The sequence below is a fragment of the Myotis brandtii genome, unplaced genomic scaffold (genome assembly GCF_000412655.1).
Source record: "Myotis brandtii unplaced genomic scaffold, ASM41265v1 scaffold482, whole genome shotgun sequence".
In the NCBI taxonomy this organism is placed as follows: Eukaryota; Metazoa; Chordata; class Mammalia; order Chiroptera; family Vespertilionidae; genus Myotis; species Myotis brandtii.
In genome coordinates this window covers 765,720-785,936 of record NW_005368420.1, presented here as the reverse complement: position 1 = coordinate 785,936, position 20,217 = coordinate 765,720, and the positions used below count along the sequence as shown (strand labels likewise).

Below are 20,217 nucleotides of genomic sequence, written 5' to 3'. Positions count from 1 at the left end.
CTTTGAACACATTGTATGCCTAGTGTCACCTTTCTACTTCCTTCCTGCACCTTCAAAGCCAGCATAGGGCCTTCACTCTCTCTCTCTGACTCTACCACCTTCATCTGCAACCTTGATTCCCTCCTCCATGTAACATACCATATTCACAGGTTCTGAGTTAGGATGGGACACCTCGGGGATGTGGGGCATTATTCTGCCCCAAACAGACACCTCAAAGGAGGACTGAGGACTGAAAGCAAGATTTCCCAGGCCCCTGTAGCCATCAGGTTCTCTGAGAAACCTCTTCCAAACATTTTAAAGATCTTTTGTCATTTCTCTTTGTGTTTGTAAGAGCAGCCAGTGACATTCAGCTGATGTGCCGAACAATACCATTAGACAGAGTAAGTGGGAAGCCCTTGGATTTGCCAGCCACCGCGGCCGAGCATTTTGCATACATATAATTTGGTAGAACGTTCCAGTCTTCTGGATGCTAGTAATTTTTTCCCTCCCTGACCCAACCCCCAACAATGTAGCTATGGGCTCTGTGAACTTCTCCCAAATAGGGGAAGTAGGAAGAAGTGATTTTACCCATACCCTGTCACATCTGGGACTTCCACTGTGCTGGGGAGGAAATAACGAGTAGAAAATGCCCAGGGAAATGAGTATCATCGTTGCTGTGTACTTTTCAGAGCAGGGACCCTACTCAACCCACAGCCTAATTCCTCAGTAGCTGGAGAGAATGAAAATGCAGGTGGATCAGAGCCCAGAACCTGCTGCTTTCTCGTATAGAACAAGCTTGTCCCCTGAACAACAGGTGAAATGGATGCAGCAGGAGAGGAGTGGGCCTTTCTCACAGTTTGTACCCAGTTACCACATGTTATGGGTTGAACTGTGTCCTCCTGGGTACCTGTGAATGTGACCTTATTTGAAAATAGGGTCTTTGCAACTGTAATCAAGTTAAAAGGAGGTCATTAGGGTGAACCCTAATCCAGTATGACTAGTGTCCTTATAAGAAGGAGAGAGAGACACACACACAGGAGAAAGCCATGTGACAATGGAGGCAGAGATTGAAGGGATGCCGCTACAAGCCAAGGATGCCAGCAACACCAGAAGCTGGGAGGGAGCATGGCTCTGCCCATACCTTGACTTTGTACATCTAGCTTCCAGAGCACAGTGTATGGGTTTTCTGGGGCTGCCATACCAAATTACCACAAACTGGGTGGTTTAAAACAACAGAAGTTCAGCTTGAAGGCGTTTAATAATCACCCTCCCTGAGCATCCCAGCTCTGAGGAGTAGGCCCAGGGCCAAAGCACTCATTTCAGCAGGACTCCACCCCTATCTGATGACATCCAATGTTGATTGTATGCCCAGGATATACTTAAAATAGGAATTTGAGTCCAGAGCCCAGAGAGGTCTGGTGCTTTGTCCAAGGTAACACAGCAAGCCAGCAGCAAGGCCAAGAACAGAGCCCTCAGTCTTGTGCTCCTGACCCAATAGTAAGAAATCCCCCATGTCCTACCCCAAGGCAGCTTGGCCCACAGCAGAGTTACCTGGGTTCAAATCCCACCTCTGCCACTTCTGAGCAAGGTGACCTTGGGCACATGGCACCTCTTCTCTGGGCCTTCATTTCCTTGTCTGGGAAATGGAGATGGCAGTATCTACCATACCAGGCTTTACCTTCACACACTCCCTGTGCCTCAGTTTCCCTATCTGTAAAATAGGAATGCAACAATACCTACCTCTCAGTGTTGTAGTGAAGATTGAATGAATTCTAAAATGTTCAAATACTTTGGCTGTTAGGATTCATCATAGCCTGACATTGACTGAGTCATCTGAACCCCTCCCCAGCTCTCCCTCAAATTGGGGAGCCAGGAGGCAGTATAATGGGAAGAAGAGGCCCAAGGCCATTTCGGCCCAGCTACCAACGTGCTGGCAGACTTTTGTGAAGTCACTGGACCCCACTTTTCCCCATCTGTGTACTGGAGTGAGGGGTGTTGCACAAATTAACCTGATAGGTCCCTCCACAGTGTGACTTTCTAAGCTGGAGTCGTTGGGTCCCAAAGTGACATTCAAAGGAGAACTGTTGGATTCTGGATCTCCCACGGACTGCTGAGATATATGAGGCTATTCCTGTCCCAAGGTTTCACAGAGGTCACAATGCAGCCAGCCAGCCCCCAGGGCACCACGAGACCAGGAGCACTGCCTCCTCTCAGCAGTCAACACTTAGCAATCCCTGCTACACCTCGCACTGTGCAATCTCTATACATGTTCTCTCGCCCAGTCTTCACAACCACGCTTTACATGTGCTGCCCCATTTTACAGGTGAGAAAGTGAAGGTTCTAACTGTCCAAAGGTCCTTAAATCATACTGCCTCTCTCATCTGTTTTAATCTTCCAATAATAGTTTCTGGGAAGTAGGCACTGTTACGTTTTTCTCACTTTATAAGTGGGGAAACTGAGGCTCAAGGCCCCAAGGGATTTGGACCCAAAATTGGACTTCAGATTCTGTGAGCTTACCCACCATGTTCTACCCTGTTAACAGTGAATGAGGGGGAAAGACAGAGCCTGGAACCTGCTGAACCTGTATGAGTATCTCCGCAACCCCCTCCTCCAGCCTCTCCAGGGGCCACCTGAGCTCAGCTTCCCCTGGACAGAGCGCACAAGGCAGCACCCTGGACCTGCAGGGCCTCCGAGCGAAACAAAACGTCAATCCCTGACTCTCGGAAGGGGTTCAGTGACATTTTATCACCTGAGTGTAAGCTTTTGGCTTGGATGGGCTCATGGCAGCCAGTGCTCAAGCCATCAGCTGGATCTTTTCCACCTCCTTGGAACCAGAGTAAGCCCTCCTCCATGGCCTCTTGGAGCAGCACCCTCCAGTGTTTATCTAACTTCCCCGACCCTGGCAAGTGCCTGTTGCCTTTTCCCCCCTTTCTCAAAAACCAGGACACAATAGGAAGCGTTTTCTTGAACTTATTAAAAAATCCAGACTTGTAAATTAATTTGTCCGTGTTGTACAAAGGCAGTGCAGATGAACTCATTAGCATGCACACAACAAATAATTATAGATGAATTTTTAGCTGGCCTGCCTAATGCGCTCGCTGGGTTAATTATGTCAATGTATAATTACATCAGCCCGGGGAGACATAATGGCATACCCCGCTGAGCAGGCCCTGCCTAATGACGGGTGTGGAGGGAGTGCTGACAGAGGAAAGACAGCGGCCTTCCCCGCACACCTGCCTACCTCGGCACAAACACCCATTGTCCGAGCCTCCCACCACCTAAACAAACAGGCGGGAGGAAAGGAACCTTGTTCCAGCCAGACCTGAAGGCCCCGGGTATAGGCACTACCCCGTTTCTTCCATCAGCAAATATTTATTTGGGTCGAGCTGTCCATCCATCCACAAGGGGTCCAGCAAAGGAGCAAAAATAGTTGCGGTCCTGTGCCTGCCTTATGGTGGAGTTTCAGTTTAGTGTGCATTTCAGCCGTGGGCAAACTACGGCTCAGCCGTGGGCAAACTACGGCCCGCGGGCTGGATCCGGCCCGTTTGAAATGAATAAAACTAAAAAAAAAAAAGACCGTACCCTTTTATGTAATGATGTTTACTTTGAATTTATATTAGTTCACACAAACACTCCATCCATGCTTTTGTTCTGGCCCTCCGGTCCAGTTTAAGAACCCATTGTGGCCCTCGAGTCAAAAAGTTTGCCCACCCCTGAGTTAGGTGGACTTGCAAATCACTGAAAATTGTAAGTACAATGAATGCTGTGAAGGAAAGGTGCAGGCAACTGGAGGACCTCATATCAGAGGACTGGTTGGTCAAGAAAGGCTTCCTGGAAAAAGTGACATTTGAGGTGCAAAGACGAGTCAGCATTAACTAGCTGAAAGGGGTAAGGGAGGGCAGGGTGTTCCTGGCAGAGGCTCCTGCCTATAAAAGGCTCAGGTGGGGAAGGTGCATTTGAGGGGCTGAGGGAAGAAGGGCAGTGCGACTGGAGCTCAGAAAGGCAGGAAAAGCCAGGGCTTCCATTTGTTCTGAGCTGAGCAAGTGCCAGGCGCCATGCTGCGCACTTTGCATGGATCTTCTGCACAGCCCCGTGAAGTGGGTACTTCTATGGTGAGGCACAGAGTGTTATAGTCTTTTGCCAAGGTCACACAGCAATCCTGAGAAGCAAGTATGGATTAGACCAGAACCCGGGGATCTGTCTCCAGGGTTCATACTCTTAATCCTTCTGCCCCCTAGCAGAGAACAGTGGCCAAGCAGATGCTGGCAGGAGACCCCGGTGGAAGGATGAGAAAGACTGAGGGCTCCGGTGCTTTTAAAAGGACTGTGGACCAGACCCAGGACCCTTGATCTGGAGTGAGGAGGCCCTGGCTTTCCTGGGCCCGCATGAACACTCGCCTGTGGCTGCTGGGGTTGAAATGCCCACACCACTGGGACAGGAAGCATCAGAGAAAGAAACCCAATTCAAATCTCACCTCCACTCCTTAGCAGCTTACCTGGCTTCTCTGAGTCTCCGTTTTCTCATCTGTGGAAATGAGGCGGATCCTAGCCAGCCTCCAGGGGATGCTGGGAGCATCATGGAGCCTGTTCCCATGGACAGGCTTGGTGACCTGGAAGATGCCACACCAACCCCTGGCATTATCCAGGTGTTCTTAGTACCTGCCTGGGTGGGGAACTGAGCAAAGCCACCTGGAAGAAAAGGTGCTGGATTCTAGATCTGAAGAAAGGAAGTGTTCGCTAGGTAACAGTGGGAGAGGGAACAGAATTCCAGGCAGATGCACCTGCACATTCCTCACTTTTTAGTTATTGGGAATTAAGGAGGCCTCTAACATCCAGGTGTGCATTTCCAGAAAAGCCATTATTTAATCGTCCTATGTATCAAAAATGATGGTATATTAGTCCACTGAGAAGCACCCCAAAGATTCTATGTGCAAGGCTGCTATTAGTGAAATGCAGGTGAAGGAAAATAGGGGGGAGCTGGAAGCATCCAGACCACATACAGCCTAAGGAAGTGCTGGGCAAGGCCTTGGGAGTGTCCTGTACCCTCGGAGTAGTCCCATGTCCCCGGAAGCAGCTCCATCTCTATCTTCGCTGCCTTCAAGCCTTGTCTGGAGAGGTTGGCCTCAGACTGATGGATTTCAGAGCAAGGTCCTTGCTCAGTGACATTCCCTGTGGTTGGAAGCATGCAAGGCACAGTCTCATGGCCACCATAGATGGCATCGTAGAATTTGGAAAATGCAATTATGGTGACAATTCTTGTTATTACCATCCCCAGCTGTTCAGGACACCCACATCTATGGGGACAACACGCATCCCCCTGAGCCAGTGCCTGGAAAAGACCTTCCTCATAAAGCAGAAAATCCACTTTGCTCCCCTAGACCATCAGAGCAACTCCAGGCAGCTCTTGTGGATTGTCCCCCTACTCCAGCTCCACATGGAAGGACCCGCCAGGTCCCATGGCTTCAGCTTAGGTATCCCCCAGCCTTCAGAACCCCCTACCACCCCTGTCCTCCTCTCTCTGCAGACCCTGTACCTGTATTTGAGCCAACGCGCAGCCTAGACGACAGACTGCAGCCCCCCAGCTTCAACCCCAGCGGGCATCCGCTGCGAGACCTCCACGCTTCGTGGAAGAGAAACCCCGAGCTCCTCAGCCCTAAAGGTACTGATCAGGCCTTCACAGGATGTCCATAGCAAACAACTTGTCTGTGGATCTTTGGCAGCCAAACTGTCCCTCCATAACAAATTCAGCTCCAAAGGCAGGCGCTAATCCCTGGGATGAGCTGCCCAGGCACCTGCAGTAAGCCAGGTGATGATTGAGCATCTGAGTGTGTGCCATCAACTGTGGGGAGGGGAGAGCAGTGTGGAGGTTCCTCAGTAAGTTAAAACTAGAGTTACCCTGTGACAGAGCAATTCCACTCCTACCCCAAAGAATTAAAAGCGTGTACATCAATATTTATCAGCAGCACCATTCACAATGGCCAAATGGAAACAACCCAAATGTCCACCAACTGATGAATGGAAAAACAAAATGTGGCATATCCAAAAAATGGAATATTACTCAGCCATAGAAAGGCATGAAGGTCTGCTACATGCTACAACCTTGAAAACGTTATGATAGTGAAAGAAGCCAGTCACAAAAGGATATATGTTATCATTCTGTTTATATGAAATATCCATAATACCTAAATCCATAGATACAGAAAGCAGGGCTGGTGATTGCCAGGGACTGGGGGAGATGGGAATGGGAGTGACTGTTTAATGGGGACAGGTGTCCTTTTGTGGTGGTGACAAGGTTATGGAATTGGTGGTAATGGTTGTACAATATTGTGAATACACTAAATATCACTGAATTGTACACTTTAAAATGGTGAATTTTATGTTATGTATATTTTACCATGACTTTAAAGAAAAATAGGAAGGCCAAAGAGGCAGAGACAAGTCTGAGAGGGCAAAGGAAGCCTCGGGTGTGCTGTATGAGGTTGGCATGATGGGAGCTTGACTTACATGCGCGCACACTTGCTGGCTGCAGCCCAGCTGACCTCGGTGACAGCAGGTCCCAACAGCTGCACTCTCTCCAACACTAAGTTTGGGAAATTGATTCTTCTCACAACTTTTGATCGATCTGATTTGCAGAAAGTGGCTCTGGTTGTCACGCTGCTCTCAGCAATGGGCATTTTTCCATCTTTTTCTTCCTCCAGAGCAGAGAGAGGGGTCGTCCCCAGCCGGGCCCACGCTGACCGAGGGGAGCCGCCTGCCAGGCATTCCCAGCAAAGCCCTCCTGACAGAAACTTTGCTGCAGAGAAATGAGGTGGAGAAACAAAAGTGAGTGGGGGAGGGACAGGCGGGCTCCTGCTGCCCCACCCGGCTGGGAGGTGGGACCAGGAAAGTCACCCCTGCCCAGGACAGCTGGGGAGTCCAGATGCAAGTTGGAGGTGAAGACATAGGCCTGGGTTTGAGCTCTACCTCAGTAGTTCAGTGGCCACCCTGGGCAGGTCACCTCACCTCTCTGAGCTTCAGTTTCCCCATCTGGAAAATGGAGCTAATGGTGGTTTATTAGCCAGAGTTCTCCAGAAACAGAACCAGTAGGATTTTTTTTTAGTTAATTTTTTTTTAGTTAAGATGTATTTCAAGGACTTAAATCACACAATTGGGGCTGGCAAATCCGAGTTGGTAGACCTGCCAGCAGGCTAGGAACTGTCAGGCAGTAGTCAGTGTTGCAGTCTTGAGGCAGAACTTCTTCCTTGGTTTTATTTTAAGACCTTCAACTAGTTAGATCAGGCCCACCTACATTAGTGATAATATTCTCCTTTACTAATGTCAGCTAATTGTAGATGTTAAGCACATCTACAAAATACTTCACAGAAACACCTAAATGAGTGTGTGTTGGGATAAATGGATACTATAGCTTAACCATGGGGACACTTAACATAACCATCACACGTGATATCAATTCCTAGTCTGCCATGGAATGAAACAAGGTGACTCCTGTGCATTCTCGTTAGCGTGGCACTCACAGAGGAGTGTGTGTCAGTAAATGGTGCCTTGACAGTGGTGCAGCAGCAATATTTATAGAGCCACCTACTGTGTACTGGTCACTATTTTAGAGACACAGCAGTGAATAAAAGGTACAAAACTCTCTGCCCTCCTAGAGTTTACTTCCTAGTGAGGAACACACAAATGAATAAGATAAGTAACATAAGTGATATGTTAGATGATGATAAGGGTTTGAGGAGAAATAAAGCAGGGAGGAAGAGCATGAGATGGAGGGCTGAAGTTTTAAATAGAATGTTGGTGGAGGCCTCAATGAGAAGGTGAGCAAAGTCCTAAGGAGGCAAGGGAGTGAGCCCTGCAGGTATCTAGGGGAAGGGTGTCACAGCAGAGGGAACAGCCAGTGCAAAGGTTTCTGAGGCTGGTGTACTGAAACAGCAAGGAGATGAATGTGGCTGGAGTGGAGTGAAGGAGGGGGAGGAAGCAGGATGTGAGATCAGAGGTAAAGGGGGCTCCTTCCCTAGAGTCTCTGAATCTGATGCTGTAAGGCCCAGGCTTTGCCTAAACCCTTCACTAGTCCAGGGAGGACCTCTCTTTACTGCGATACTTGCATTACACCGGAACTGGGCCCCAATGGGCTGGATGGACATCCCAAGCTTCTGCCAAAGGGAGGGGGGAAATGCCTCCGGGGCAGTAATAGTAGCTGACGGTATTGAGGAACACACTAAGCATGCTTACAATACCCACTGAAGCAGACCCCATCAGAAACCCCACTTTATAGACCAGGAAATTGAGGCCCAGAGAGAAGTTGCTGACTGCCATAAGCCCCCCTCCCAAAATGCTGCCAGAAACTTAACTGGCCCAACCATTATGGGGGCCACACACCAGCAAAACAGTGTGGCAGCTAAATGCCTAAATGTCAAGTTTAAGGACGTGTGTTGTGTTTAAGACAGAGGTGAAGAGTACAGGGAATGGGCAAGGGGATAGGAAACGGGTGGGGCTCAGGCAAGGCCCATTCAATGAGCAGAGCTGGCATGAGCAGGCCTGGTCTCTCCACAGGGGCCTTCAAGAAGTACAAATCACTTTGGCAGCCAGACTGGGGGAGGCAGAGGAAAAGATCAAGGTCCTACATTCAGGTATGTATGTGGCACATGGCCCTGGCCCTCACACAGCACCCTGGCCCTATCAGACCAGGAGGAGGAAGAGAGGCACTGACACTATGAACATAGGCCCAGGTGTTTCAGAATCAAGAGGGTAAGAAGGGATTTTGGGAAGGGGAAGGAGGGAAATTTACATTACCCAGCGGGGGACTGAGCCCCCAGGCCCTGGAGGCCACACTACTGTGGAGAGAGGTTTGAGCTAGAATTAAAATAGGGGTAGCAAATGGAAGGCCTTCTGTGTCCTAGCACACAAATAAGCCAGTCAGTTTAGAGAAGACAGTAGGGTGGGGTGGGATCTGGGGTAAACTGGAGAAAGCAGCTTTATCTAAAGAGCACCAGCCAAAAAGCCAGTCAGTTTAGAGAAGACAGTAGGGTGGGGTGGGATCTGGGGTAAACTGGAGAAAGCAGCTTTATCTAAAGAGCCCCCAACCAAAAAAAAAAAAAAAAAAAGAGCACCAGCCAGGCACTGCCTTATGGCCTAGTGTGGCCAATCCCTTCAATTTTCCTAGAAAAAATCAGAAATCTGGAATTTTATGAGAAATCCCTCATTTATTATCATATACTTATATCTGTTGATTTTGTTACTCCTCACTGTCCCCCTTACTTGCCAGGTCTGGATCTCAGGGTGGATGAGCTATGGGTAGATCATCCTACCCTGGTGACGTAATGGTGCTAGAAGGCTCATACCCCAGGCCTTGGGACAGCCAGCCCCCCTCCCCACCCCAGCCACTCCACATGCCTCTCACCAGCTTGAAGCCCCTCTAGAACCTGTCACCAGTTCTAACCACAAGAAAGGTCTTTCCTCACTAGCCTAGACCTCATTCTGCCTTCCAGGCCCTGCAGGAGTGGGTTCCACCTCCCTGGGGGTGGGCAGCCTCACCCTGGCTCTTTACTTTTTCCCAGCGTTGAAGGCCACGCAGACAGAGCTGCTGGAGCTGCGGCGGAAATATGATGAGGAGGCGGCATCCAAGTAAGTGAACACCCTGCTGAGGTATGCCTCCTCCCTCTGACCCTCCCAGACATGCCTTCTCTTTCTGATTCTATATGAGGTACCCATTTTATTAAACACCCTCTGCTCCCCACCCCACAGAGGCACACAGCCATATTCAATGGTCATTGCTGTGCCATTTATGCACAACAGACTATAAATGGCATTCTGGGTCTACTGGGCAGGGACCTGCGCCTTACCCCAGCCTCCTGGGGCTGTCCCACTCCCCAACTCCACAGTCCAACCCTCAGGGCCAAGTGTCATTCACTTAAATTACTCTGTACTCAATGTTTCTTCAGGATTTAAGACATTGCTGATTTCACAAACACTTATTTAGTGCTTACTATTTCCGCAGTACTATGCTGAGACCCTGGAGGAAACATTAGACATAGCCCTGGCAGACACTGACTAATGTGCAGTGATAAATTCATTCATTCACAGACATTCCTGAGCATTTCCTGTGTGCCCAGTACTGTTCTGGGCACATGGTAAATGCTGTCAAGGGAAGAACAGGAACCGCAAGAGGGAAGAACAGGGAGCGGTGGGTTCCCTGAGGAGGTGACTTTCAGTGTGAGGCCTGGAATATGAGCAGGACATGGCCACGTGAAGAACGCTGGGGAGTGTGCTCTGAGCAATTGGAAAAGCTTGTGCAGAGAGGGCCCTGAACATGCATGGAGCACATGCGTGGCTTATAGTCACCAAATGCTCCCCACAGGCCTCCTTTGGCCCCACCCCACACCAGGAAGAGGGGCAGCCAAGGTTGAAGAGGCCTGTTCGGACCCCCTAGGTGCTGAAGGGAGGAGGGCAGCAGAGTAAATAAATGGCCACCATAGGGGAGTAGAGAGGGTACCTAGGACGACTCTTTGGACCTGGTTCTCTTGAGGTAGGCATTCCAGGCAGAAGGCACAGTAGGAGCAAAAGCTGGGAGGTGCAGCTCTGCGACAGCTTCAGGGAGTGGACCCTGGGGGAGGTGAGAGGCCAGGCTGCAGTCCTGAGGCCCATTTCCATTTCCCTGCAGCCTGGGTTCTTTTCCGTCCAGCCTAGTTTCTCTAGTAAGAAGGGTGGAAGTCAGCCTCCTTGGCCCTCAGTTTTGAAACCCTTGGGTTCAGGCAGGGGCTGGGGGGTATCAGGATGGGTAGGGGGCCTGGTGGTGGCCAGAGTCCCTTCCTCAGGGCCTCATCTTTCTGTCTCAGGGCAGATGAAGTCAGCCTGATCATGACCAACCTGGAGAAAGCTAATCAGGTGAGGAAACCTGTGCTGGGGGACTCATTTTGCACGTGGTGGGGGTCTCGGGCCAGTCTGGGAGGAAGGGCTATGCTCAATCTGTATTTATTGAACTATGTGCCATACAGAGTGCTGAGGCTGGGAGATGTCTGGGACCCAGGCCCTGAGCTCCTGGAGGAAGGAGAGTGAGGGTGCAGACAGAATACTCAAAAACAGGACGGTCCAGGTAGCAGCAGTCAGAGAAGGGGCATTTGACCCAGATTCAGGAGTCAGGGAAGACATCCTGGAGGAAGGACCATGGAGCTGAGTCCCGATAAATCAGTCCAGACTGTAAAAGGATGGCATTCCAGGACAGGGAACGGCCTGGGCAAAAGCTGGGAGGCAGCCTGCACAGCAGGCAGGAGGCCTCTCTAGGTGTCTTTGCACAGCACGGGGAGGAGGGAAGCAGAGCATTGGCCAGTGATCCTAGCCCGCAAGTGCCCATCTCCAGGCCAAGTAGGGACTTGGGTCTCTCCCAGCCAAGACTGAGTGAGGAGCCAGGGTTGGTGATGAGGCACAAGCTTGGGTCTGCTTCTCTCTCTCTCTCCCACCTGGGGTCTCCTCCAGCACTCTATCTGTAAATTCCCAGAAGTGGGATTGCTGGGGAAGGGATCGGTGCACTTATAATTTGGCAGATGTAGCCAAACTGCCCTCCACCGGGTTGGGCCAATTTACACTCCATCCAGCAAGGTAGGAATGGGCCTGTGTCCCCGCCTCGCCAGTACCACCTGTTACCAGACTCAGAGATCTTTGCCATTCAACTAGGCCCGTGGTCGGCAAACTGCGGATCTCGAGCCACATGTGGCTCTTTGGCCCCTTGAGTGTGGCTCTTCCTAAGTCTTAGGAGTACCCTAATTAAGTTAATAACAATGTACCTACCTATATAGTTTAAGTTTAAAAAATTTGGCTCTCAAAAGAAATTTCAATCGTTGTACTGTTGATATTTGGCTCTGTTGACTAATGAGTTTGCCGACCACTAGTTACTAGGCTAAAGAAAAGGGATCTTAGTTTAAATAGAAAGCATTTTTCATGTTTATTTTTTCTGAGTATAAACTAAAACCTGCTCATTATAGAAAATATGGAGAAGAAAATAAATGTCATCATATTAGGTTTTTAATATACTAAATGTGAACAAGCGGATTCTGGAGCAGAGCAGATCTATGCTGTTACTGACATAGCAATAACCATGCCAGTTTGCCCGAATTCTTACCTGGGGTGATGAGGCAAAAACCAGCTGGCACCCTAAATGCACCAGAGTTTGTACTGACGTTAGCCCCTCCAGCCCCCCAAAATAGGAATCTGGGTAGTTCTGAGAGAGGGGCCTTCTGAGGGAGGGAGATAAATTATCTCCTGAGTGTCACGGTGAACAGAAGGGCAGGGGTCTGGGGTTTAGCATGTGGAATGCAAATGCTTCTCTCCAGGGGCAGATAAGACTGGTAGTGTTAAACCCAGCTTTATAGCCCAGGGGATGTCTCCACAGTCTGGGGCTCATCCCCCTCGAAATGTAAACACAGGCCCTCAGGGCAAATATCTCTGGCATTCTCACCAGCTCATCTGTCATAAATTGTCTTCCAAGGCCTGTCTTTTAGCCCAGATCCCAAGCTTCAGTAACAAGAATATTTTCTCTACAACCCCACACACCCAAAACGTAACTGACTTGAACCTTTTATGGAATAAGGCAGGATACAATAAATTAAAAAATCCATTAAAAAATAGAATGTGCCCTAGCTGGTTCGGTTCAGTGGATAGAGCATTGGCCTGCAGACTGAAGGGTCCTGGGTTTGATTCTGGTCAAGGGCACATGCCCGGGTTGCTGGCTCAATCCCCAGTAGGGGGCATGCAGGAGGCAGCCGATCCATGATTCTCTCTCATCATTGATATTTCAATCTTTCCCTCTCCTTCCTCTCTGAAATCAATAAAAATATATTTAAATAAATAAATAATCAAACAGAATGTGCCAATGGAGGTGTGTGGGTCTCTGTGTGTACATAGTGGGCATAGCATCGTGATTGTCAAGGTCAGTGTGTAAGTTAAACATAATCACTATGCCCTGTGTCACCAGCTGAGGGTAAAAAAAAAGCTGCATCTGTTATAATTTTTCAAGTAATGGCTCAAGATTCCACATACCCTGTTGATGTTAATAAAGTTAACCAGTTATTGACACACTTACATGTGTCAGGCACCAAGCTAAAATGCCTAATGAGTTGTGTTTTTCCAAATCTCTTAATAAAAAACAACTCTAGAAGGTAGTTGCTTTTATAATCCCCATTTTGTAGATAGGGAAACTGAAGCTGGGGAGATGAAATCTCTTACCCAAGGTCACACACACCCAGGAAGTGACAATGTACAGATTTCTCTCCAAAGCCACAAGGCTATGTTGTTAACATTTAGATGCTTCCTTCCAGACTTTTTTTCTCAGAAATGTTTGAAGACCCAATTCAGTAAACCGCCTCTTTCTGATTTAGAAGTATTTCAGTATGTCTCTGCAGTAGATGTGTTTCATTTTCCCCATTTCACAAAAGGAAAGCTGAGACCCAGGGAGGGGAAGTGCCTTGCCCAAGGGCCTTCAGTAGCTTGTGGGCTGGGAAGCCACCTCAGCAGATGCCCCATCCAGGATTCCACACCAGGTGGTCGGGGAGCTGGGGACAAACTTGCCTTCTGACCAGACAGGCCTGAAGTTTACTTGGGATACAGAGTGGCCTCAAGTGTGTAAAAAGTTGCCGATCCCATCAAGACAGCATCTCCCTCCTGCCCTTGTGGATTGGGAATGTTCTGACTCCTCTTGGACTCTCAAGAACCCTGGGGGAATCAAAAGCCAAGTCAAGGGTTCAAGACCCAAAAAGTAGGACCCTCAGCCCTCAACCCTGCCTGCCCAGCCCATGCCTAAGACGGTGGAGGGAGAAGGTGAAGGGCCAGGGTGACATCCATTGTGGCCCCATTCACTTCTTAACCACACTTGTCCCATCTCCTCCTCAGAGAGCTGAGGCTGCCCAGCGGGAGGTGGAAAGTCTTCGGGAACAACTTGCCTCTGTCAACAGCTCCATCCGCCTGGCCTGCTGCTCCCCCCAGAATCCCAGTGGGGTAAGGATGGTGGGAGAGCCAGAGGGAAAGGTTGGGAAAGGCCATGTTTGTGGGTATGAATATGTGGGTTGTTTGTGTGCATCTATGCGAAATTGTGCACATGGATGTGTGGGTTTCTGATACTTACAGTGGGAGTAGCATCTTAATTGCCAAGGTCACTTGCTTCAACAGTTAAGGGTAAAAATACAGCCCAGCTCTTAACTTTTCAAGCTCAAGCTTCCATATATCCTGATTAACTGGAAGTTCAGTATCTTCCTTTGAAAGTCCCCTCATGCCCAATTGTCCAAAAATGCCAGAAACCTACTCAGACCAAAGAGGGTCGTTCCTATTGCCAAATGTCTGCCTGGCAAGAGGGCAAGGGGTGGGAAGATATGATCATTAGAGCAGCAGTGCAGTTTTGGTGGATGTCACCAGGTGTCGCTGTTGACCACTGGTCTCACACTGCTTGGTGAAGGCTTGGGACTACACCCTGCTGGTTCTCTGTATCCTTCCAGACCCAGACAAAAATACATACCAAGATCTGATGTTAATGCGCATATTTAGCCATTCGCGCCCAAAACATGAATTTTAATGCCACATGCTATGAAGAGCCAATCTTCTGTCATTAACCCTGAGGTCTCTGTATTTTTTTAACTATATTTTTATTGATTTCAGAGAGGAAAGGAGAGGGAGAGAGATAAGAACATCAATGATGAGAGAGAATCATTGATCAGCTGCCTCCTGCATGCCCCCCACTAGGGATCAAGACCACACCCAGGCACATGCCCTTGACCAAGATCGAACCCGGGACCCTTCACTCCGCAGACCGACGCTGTATCCACTGAGCCAAGCCGGCTAGGGCGTGAGGTCTCTGTATTAAGCCTGGTTGGCCGGTGCATCTTTCTCTTTCCCCCTGGTTGGTGTCCCTTTGGGTCCCAGGATCATTTCCTGCCAAAGGATTTTAGTCAGAACCACCCCAACCTATCCTTGTGTCATATTTTAGAAGTCTCCATCTCTCTTCTCTCAGAAAGCCTTGAGTTCCTCATGTCAATTGGTCCGCCTACTTCCAGATCTCTGCAGACAAGGCATTAGATTCACGGTTCCTTACATAATAACAGGTCTACCCCAGGGTAATTTATTGTCTCCACCCATGAACCTGAAGTGACCGGCATAATTTTAACCTTACCTGCCACCCTGATGCACTGGCCTGTGTCTGTTTCTGTTTGAATATTGGAATGTGCATCTGTTTGTGACCTTTGGAAAATGACTGCATCTTTACTCTTAACTGTGCCTCAGTTTCTTCATCTGTACAAGTAAGATCTACATTATAGGACTGTTAAAAGGATTACATGTAAAATGCCTAAAATGGGACTTGGCTCAATCTATGCTCAGTAAATATTTGATGCTACTATTATTATTATTATTAATATGGTTTTGGTGTGTCTGGGGTTTTGCCCACAAGAGCAATGGTCTTTTTGAGCATATACATGTCTGTGTGTGTCTGGTGATGTCCACATGAGTGTGTCTCCTTGACACCTGTGTATTTCTCTGTCTGTGTCAGTGTGTGTTGTGGCTATCAGTGTGTCCACCGGTGTCTGTGTCCCAGGAGGCGGTGTGTATGTCTCACTGTGCCTGGATGTCTGCTCATGAGGATGTCTAAGAGATAATTTGCTGATGGTTCTTAATTAACCCCGGTGGAACCCAGCAAATGCCTGTGCTAATCAGCCACTGGGATCTTGGCTAGTTTAGGGGTGAGCTTTTCTGAGCAGAACAGTGGCACTCGATGCTAATTAATTTAATGTGTTAATGGCATCCGCTTCCTGTTTTAATTGTCACTTATCTCCATGGAAGAATACCCAGGGTTGGCAGTGATGGGTTTTTGTTTTGTGTTGATTTGTTTTTGTAAAGCTTCTTAGATTCATTTGTAACTGAACTCAAAATCAGCCTGACTTCAGTTTCCCTCAAACAGCAACCTCTTTGTCTTCATCCAGGACAAAGGGACCATTTCCTAAAACCTAGAGAAGCAGTGGGACTTGGGGCTGGTGGCAAATTAGGAAAAGGAAGGAACCACCCCTAATGTGACCTGTGGCTACAAGGTCTCACGTCTAACCCTATGGGTCTCTTACTGCCTGGAATGGAGACATCCTGCACCCATTTTAGAAACCCAAACCTTTGTCTGTGCTGTTCCCTCTGCTGGTAACACCCTATCCCCACACTTCCTCACCCTGACCCTGGTCCTGATCCTGACCCTGGCATTCTAACCCTGACACTCTAACCCTGACCCCAACCCCAACCCTAATCCTCAACTCTAACCCCAGTTCCTAGCCCTAGCTCTCACCCCTGATCCTGACCCTATTAACCTTTCGCTGAGTCATAATAGCTAGTTTGGCTGAATCATGCTGTTTTTACATGTTGGGGTTTTTTTTTTTTTTTGCTCAGTCATGCTGGTGGATTGTTGCCAAGCCATGCTGGCGGTATTTGTGGAGTTGTGCTCGAGATTTTTGCTGAGTTATGGTACTGGATTTTTTACTGAGTCACGCTAGCGAATTTTTGCTGAGTCATGCTAGCAGGTATTTGTTGGATCATGGTTTTCATTTTTGCTGAGCCATGCTTGTTATTTTTGCTGAATCATGGTATTGACTCTACTGAGTCATGATTTTGATTTTTGCTGAATCATGGTTTTAGCAAATGTTTTATTTAAGTATCCTATGTAATAAAACCCTAATATGCAAATCGACCAAATGACGGAACAACCGGTCGCTATGATGTGCATTGACCACCAGGGGGCAGATGCTTAATGTAGGAGCTGCCCCCTGGTGGTCAGTGCGCTCCCACAGGGGGAGCGCCGCTCAGCCAGAAGCCGGGCTCATGGCTGGCAAGCACAGCAGCAGTGGTGGGAGCCTCTCCTGCCTCCGCTGCAGGTGGGCGGTAAGGAGCGAGGGGTCCCGGACTGCGAGAGCCCCGGACTGCGAGAGGGATCCCGGACTGCATGAGGGCACAGGCTGAGGAAACTACTCCTTCCCCCTCCAGAGCACAAATTTCGTGCACCAGGCCTCTAGTAATATACGTAAGGGAAAATGTGCATATCATAAGTGTACAGCACATTGAATTTTTCAGAATGAACACACCCCATAACCAGCATCTAGATCAAGAAGAACATTCCCAGCCCCCCAGAAACTGTGTTTGTATCTGATCTTAGTTGAATAACACACACACCTTGGTGTCTGGTTTCTTCACTCCATATTCTATCAGAGAGAGTTGTTGGAGTAGTTGTAGATTATTCTTTTTCATTCCTGTATAGTATTCCATTGTGGAATATACCGTAGTCTATCCACATTCTCTTGTTGGTAGGCATTTGGAGGGTTTCCAGTTCGGGGGTATTACCGAGAGGGCTGCTGTGAACATGTGTCCTGGTGTCCGTGTCTGGTGCAGAGGGGCCTGCATTTCTCCTGCATATATGCCAATGAGTGGAAGCACATATGTTCCCCTTCAGTGGATGCTGCCAAGCAATCTTCTAAATCTCTAACGTGTTCTTGAACTTCATCACAGTTTAGACACATCTTCCTCCAGAAAACCTTTCCTGCTCACTTCCCCTCCCACCTGTTTAGTTTCAAGAATAGAGGGAAAGGCATCCAGGCTGGTAGGTCCAGCCTGGACAAGGCTCGGAGACGGAAAGAGAAAAGCCATGGGCCTGTCAAATGGCTGACTGCTCTGTGGGGCTCAGCACTAAGACCATACCACAGATGGATCTCCCGTTTTGTTTGGGACTCAGGTGGGGAGGCCAGCCCTGCAGCCCCTCAAAAACCCCCTTTGTCCTCAGGATAAGGTGAACTTCACACTGTGCTCGGGCCCGCGGCTTGAGGCTGCCCTGGCCTCCAAGGATCGGGAGATCCTGCGGCTGCTGAAGGATGTGCAGCACCTCCAGAACTCTCTGCAGGAGCTGGAGGAAGCCTCCGCCAACCAGATTGCCGACCTGGAACGGCAGCTCACAGCCAAGTCCGAGGCCATCGAGGTAGGTCTTTGGGGAGCAGGTGGGCAGATGGGAGGTGGGTGGGACATTCCCAGACAGAAGGACAGCCCAGCCTCATTGTCTTTGTTTGCTCCTCTAGAAGCTGGAAGAGAAGCTCCAGGCACAGTCTGACTATGAAGAAATTAAAACAGAGCTGAGGTACTGTGTAGTGGGGCTCCATAGACCCCAGTCCTCTTCCCTGGCCAGGGCCACCTGGGCAGATGGCCAGGGCCCTTGGCAGAATCCGTTACCTTCCTCCCTCCCACCACACTCCACTTTGTGATGCCCTTGTCTCCTCTCCACTGGTACTTTGGGTGTCGTGCGCAGTCCTTTGCCATTAAGAGCTGCCTGTCAGAGAACATGCAAGGCAGCCGTGTTGTTGGTGGTGGTGTGCCTGGGGGGAGACGGGGATGATGCATTGATCAGATAAGCTCAAGTGGGCCAGTGTGAGAGTCGGTTAGCACAGCACCCCTCCTGGTAACATTGGAACCAGTTCACAAGCCCCCTACTTAAAGCCTTGTTACCATGAGGCCAGCGTTGTGCGGGTCCAGGGGGTGAGGGCAGTTGTTCTCAGTCAGCGAAGATAGGCCAGTGGAAGTGCCTCTCCCAAGGCCTCTCCCCAAGCCAGGGAAGCATGGCTGCTTCACACTCTCCACTTTCTCCGGCAGCATCCTGAAAGCCATGAAGCTGGCCTCCAGCACCTGCAGCCTCCCCCAGGTGAGTGTCCCCGCCACTCTTCCCATGGGACAGGCTGCCCGTGAGAGCCTTCCACCAACCACGCCCTCCCAGCCCGGCCTCTTATCTCCTCAGAGCCTGGCCAAGCCCGAGGACTCGCTGCTCATGGCCAAGGAGGCGTTCTTCCCTGCACAGAAGTTTCTGCTGGAAAAGCCAGGTCTCTTGGCCAGCCCTGGTAGGGGAGGGGATGTTCTCGGGGCTAAGGGACTGGGATGGGGCTGTGATGGGTCCCTGGCCTTCTCCATGCCCACAGACCACTGCCTTCCACTGAGGCAGGAGAGTGATGGAGAAAAGGGGTGCACGGTGATTGAGCACCTGCAGTGTGCCTGGCACTGAGCTGGGCACCGTCCATGTCTAAGCCAGTTGGCAGCTGTCCCACAGGATGTCCACACACATTCACACACATACTCAAGGACATACAGCTCACTCAGGCCTCCTAAGGTCACCAAAGGCTCCACGCAGCCCCGAGCCTTCATGAGCAGTAGGATGAGGTCACGGGACAAGGCGGGCATTCACATTGCACCCCCCGCAGCAGGCATTGCTCTCTCCCAAATCACCTGCTCAGCCACTTGCCCCTTCTCCTACACAGCGACTCCAGGACCTTTAAGCAGTGCGGCCCCAGCCAAAACTCTGTGCCTCCATTTCCTAAACTAAAAAATGGGGGCAGTGATGGGGCCTACTTCATGGATGAGGCGGGTGCCTGGGAAGTGGGTACTCCTGCAGGATGGGATTAATCCAAACTCCCCACCGCAGGGGCGGTGCTGGGCCTATAACAAGTGCTCAGTTAATGTTCTTCATGGCAGGAGGGAGGGCTCCCCAGAGCAGGCAATTGGACCAGGCCTTGAAGGATGGGGATTTGAGAATGGGGGAGAGGTTGCTGGCAGAAAGAGCAGTGTCAACACTGGATGCCTATAGCACTTCTCTCCTTCCCTCTTCTACCCCATCCCCTCTTCTCCCCACTTCCTCTCTCCCCTGCCTCTGAATTTCTGTCTCTGTATGTTTCCCTCTGTCTTTGTCTCCTTCTTTCTCTCTGTCCATCTGTCTTTCACTCTGTCTCTGCCTGACTCTCATATGCATGATTTCTCTCATGTAATTTCTCTCTCTCTTTTTTCTATCTCTCTCGTGTCTCTTTCTCTGTGTATGTCTCATTATTTCTCTCCCTGTCTTACTCTCTTGTCTGTCTCTCCTCTCTCCTTCTGTCCGTCTCTCTCTAGAGGAGGACCCTTCGGAGGACGACTCCATCAAGGACTGTCTGGGCACAGAGCAGCCCTACCCATCTCCTTCACAGCTCCCACCACCGCCACCACCAGGGCCGGAAGACCCCCTGTCCCCAGGCCCCGGGCAGCCCCTGCTGGGCCCTAGCCTGGGCCCTGATGGCCCTCGAACTTTCTCACTGTCCCCTTTCCCCAGCCTGGCTTCAGGGGAGAGACTGGCAGGGGACGTGCTGCTGTCTAAGCACATGATGCCCCCGGCCACCTTCAAGGGAGAGGCAGGCAGCCTGCTGGTGTTTCCCCCCACCTTCTACACCAAGCCCCC

At 49.9% G+C, this 20,217-nt stretch overlaps 1 protein-coding gene across 1 annotated transcript in view; it reads left to right on the top strand.

The window, feature by feature from the left end:
• CUX2 (cut-like homeobox 2) overlaps nt 1-20,217 on the top strand; it is a 164,359-nt gene that overhangs the window by 126,013 nt on the left and 18,129 nt on the right. Inside the window, exons 7-17 of the mRNA XM_005876261.2 lie at nt 5,503-5,637; nt 6,677-6,800; nt 8,526-8,602; nt 9,530-9,596; nt 10,808-10,856; nt 13,854-13,958; nt 17,758-17,949; nt 18,047-18,105; nt 18,615-18,663; nt 18,757-18,856; nt 19,896-20,216. Coding sequence (XP_005876323.1) covers nt 5,503-5,637; nt 6,677-6,800; nt 8,526-8,602; nt 9,530-9,596; nt 10,808-10,856; nt 13,854-13,958; nt 17,758-17,949; nt 18,047-18,105; nt 18,615-18,663; nt 18,757-18,856; nt 19,896-20,216 — 1,278 coding nt within the window. The remainder of the gene's footprint in view (nt 1-5,502; nt 5,638-6,676; nt 6,801-8,525; nt 8,603-9,529; nt 9,597-10,807; nt 10,857-13,853; nt 13,959-17,757; nt 17,950-18,046; nt 18,106-18,614; nt 18,664-18,756; nt 18,857-19,895; nt 20,217) is intronic.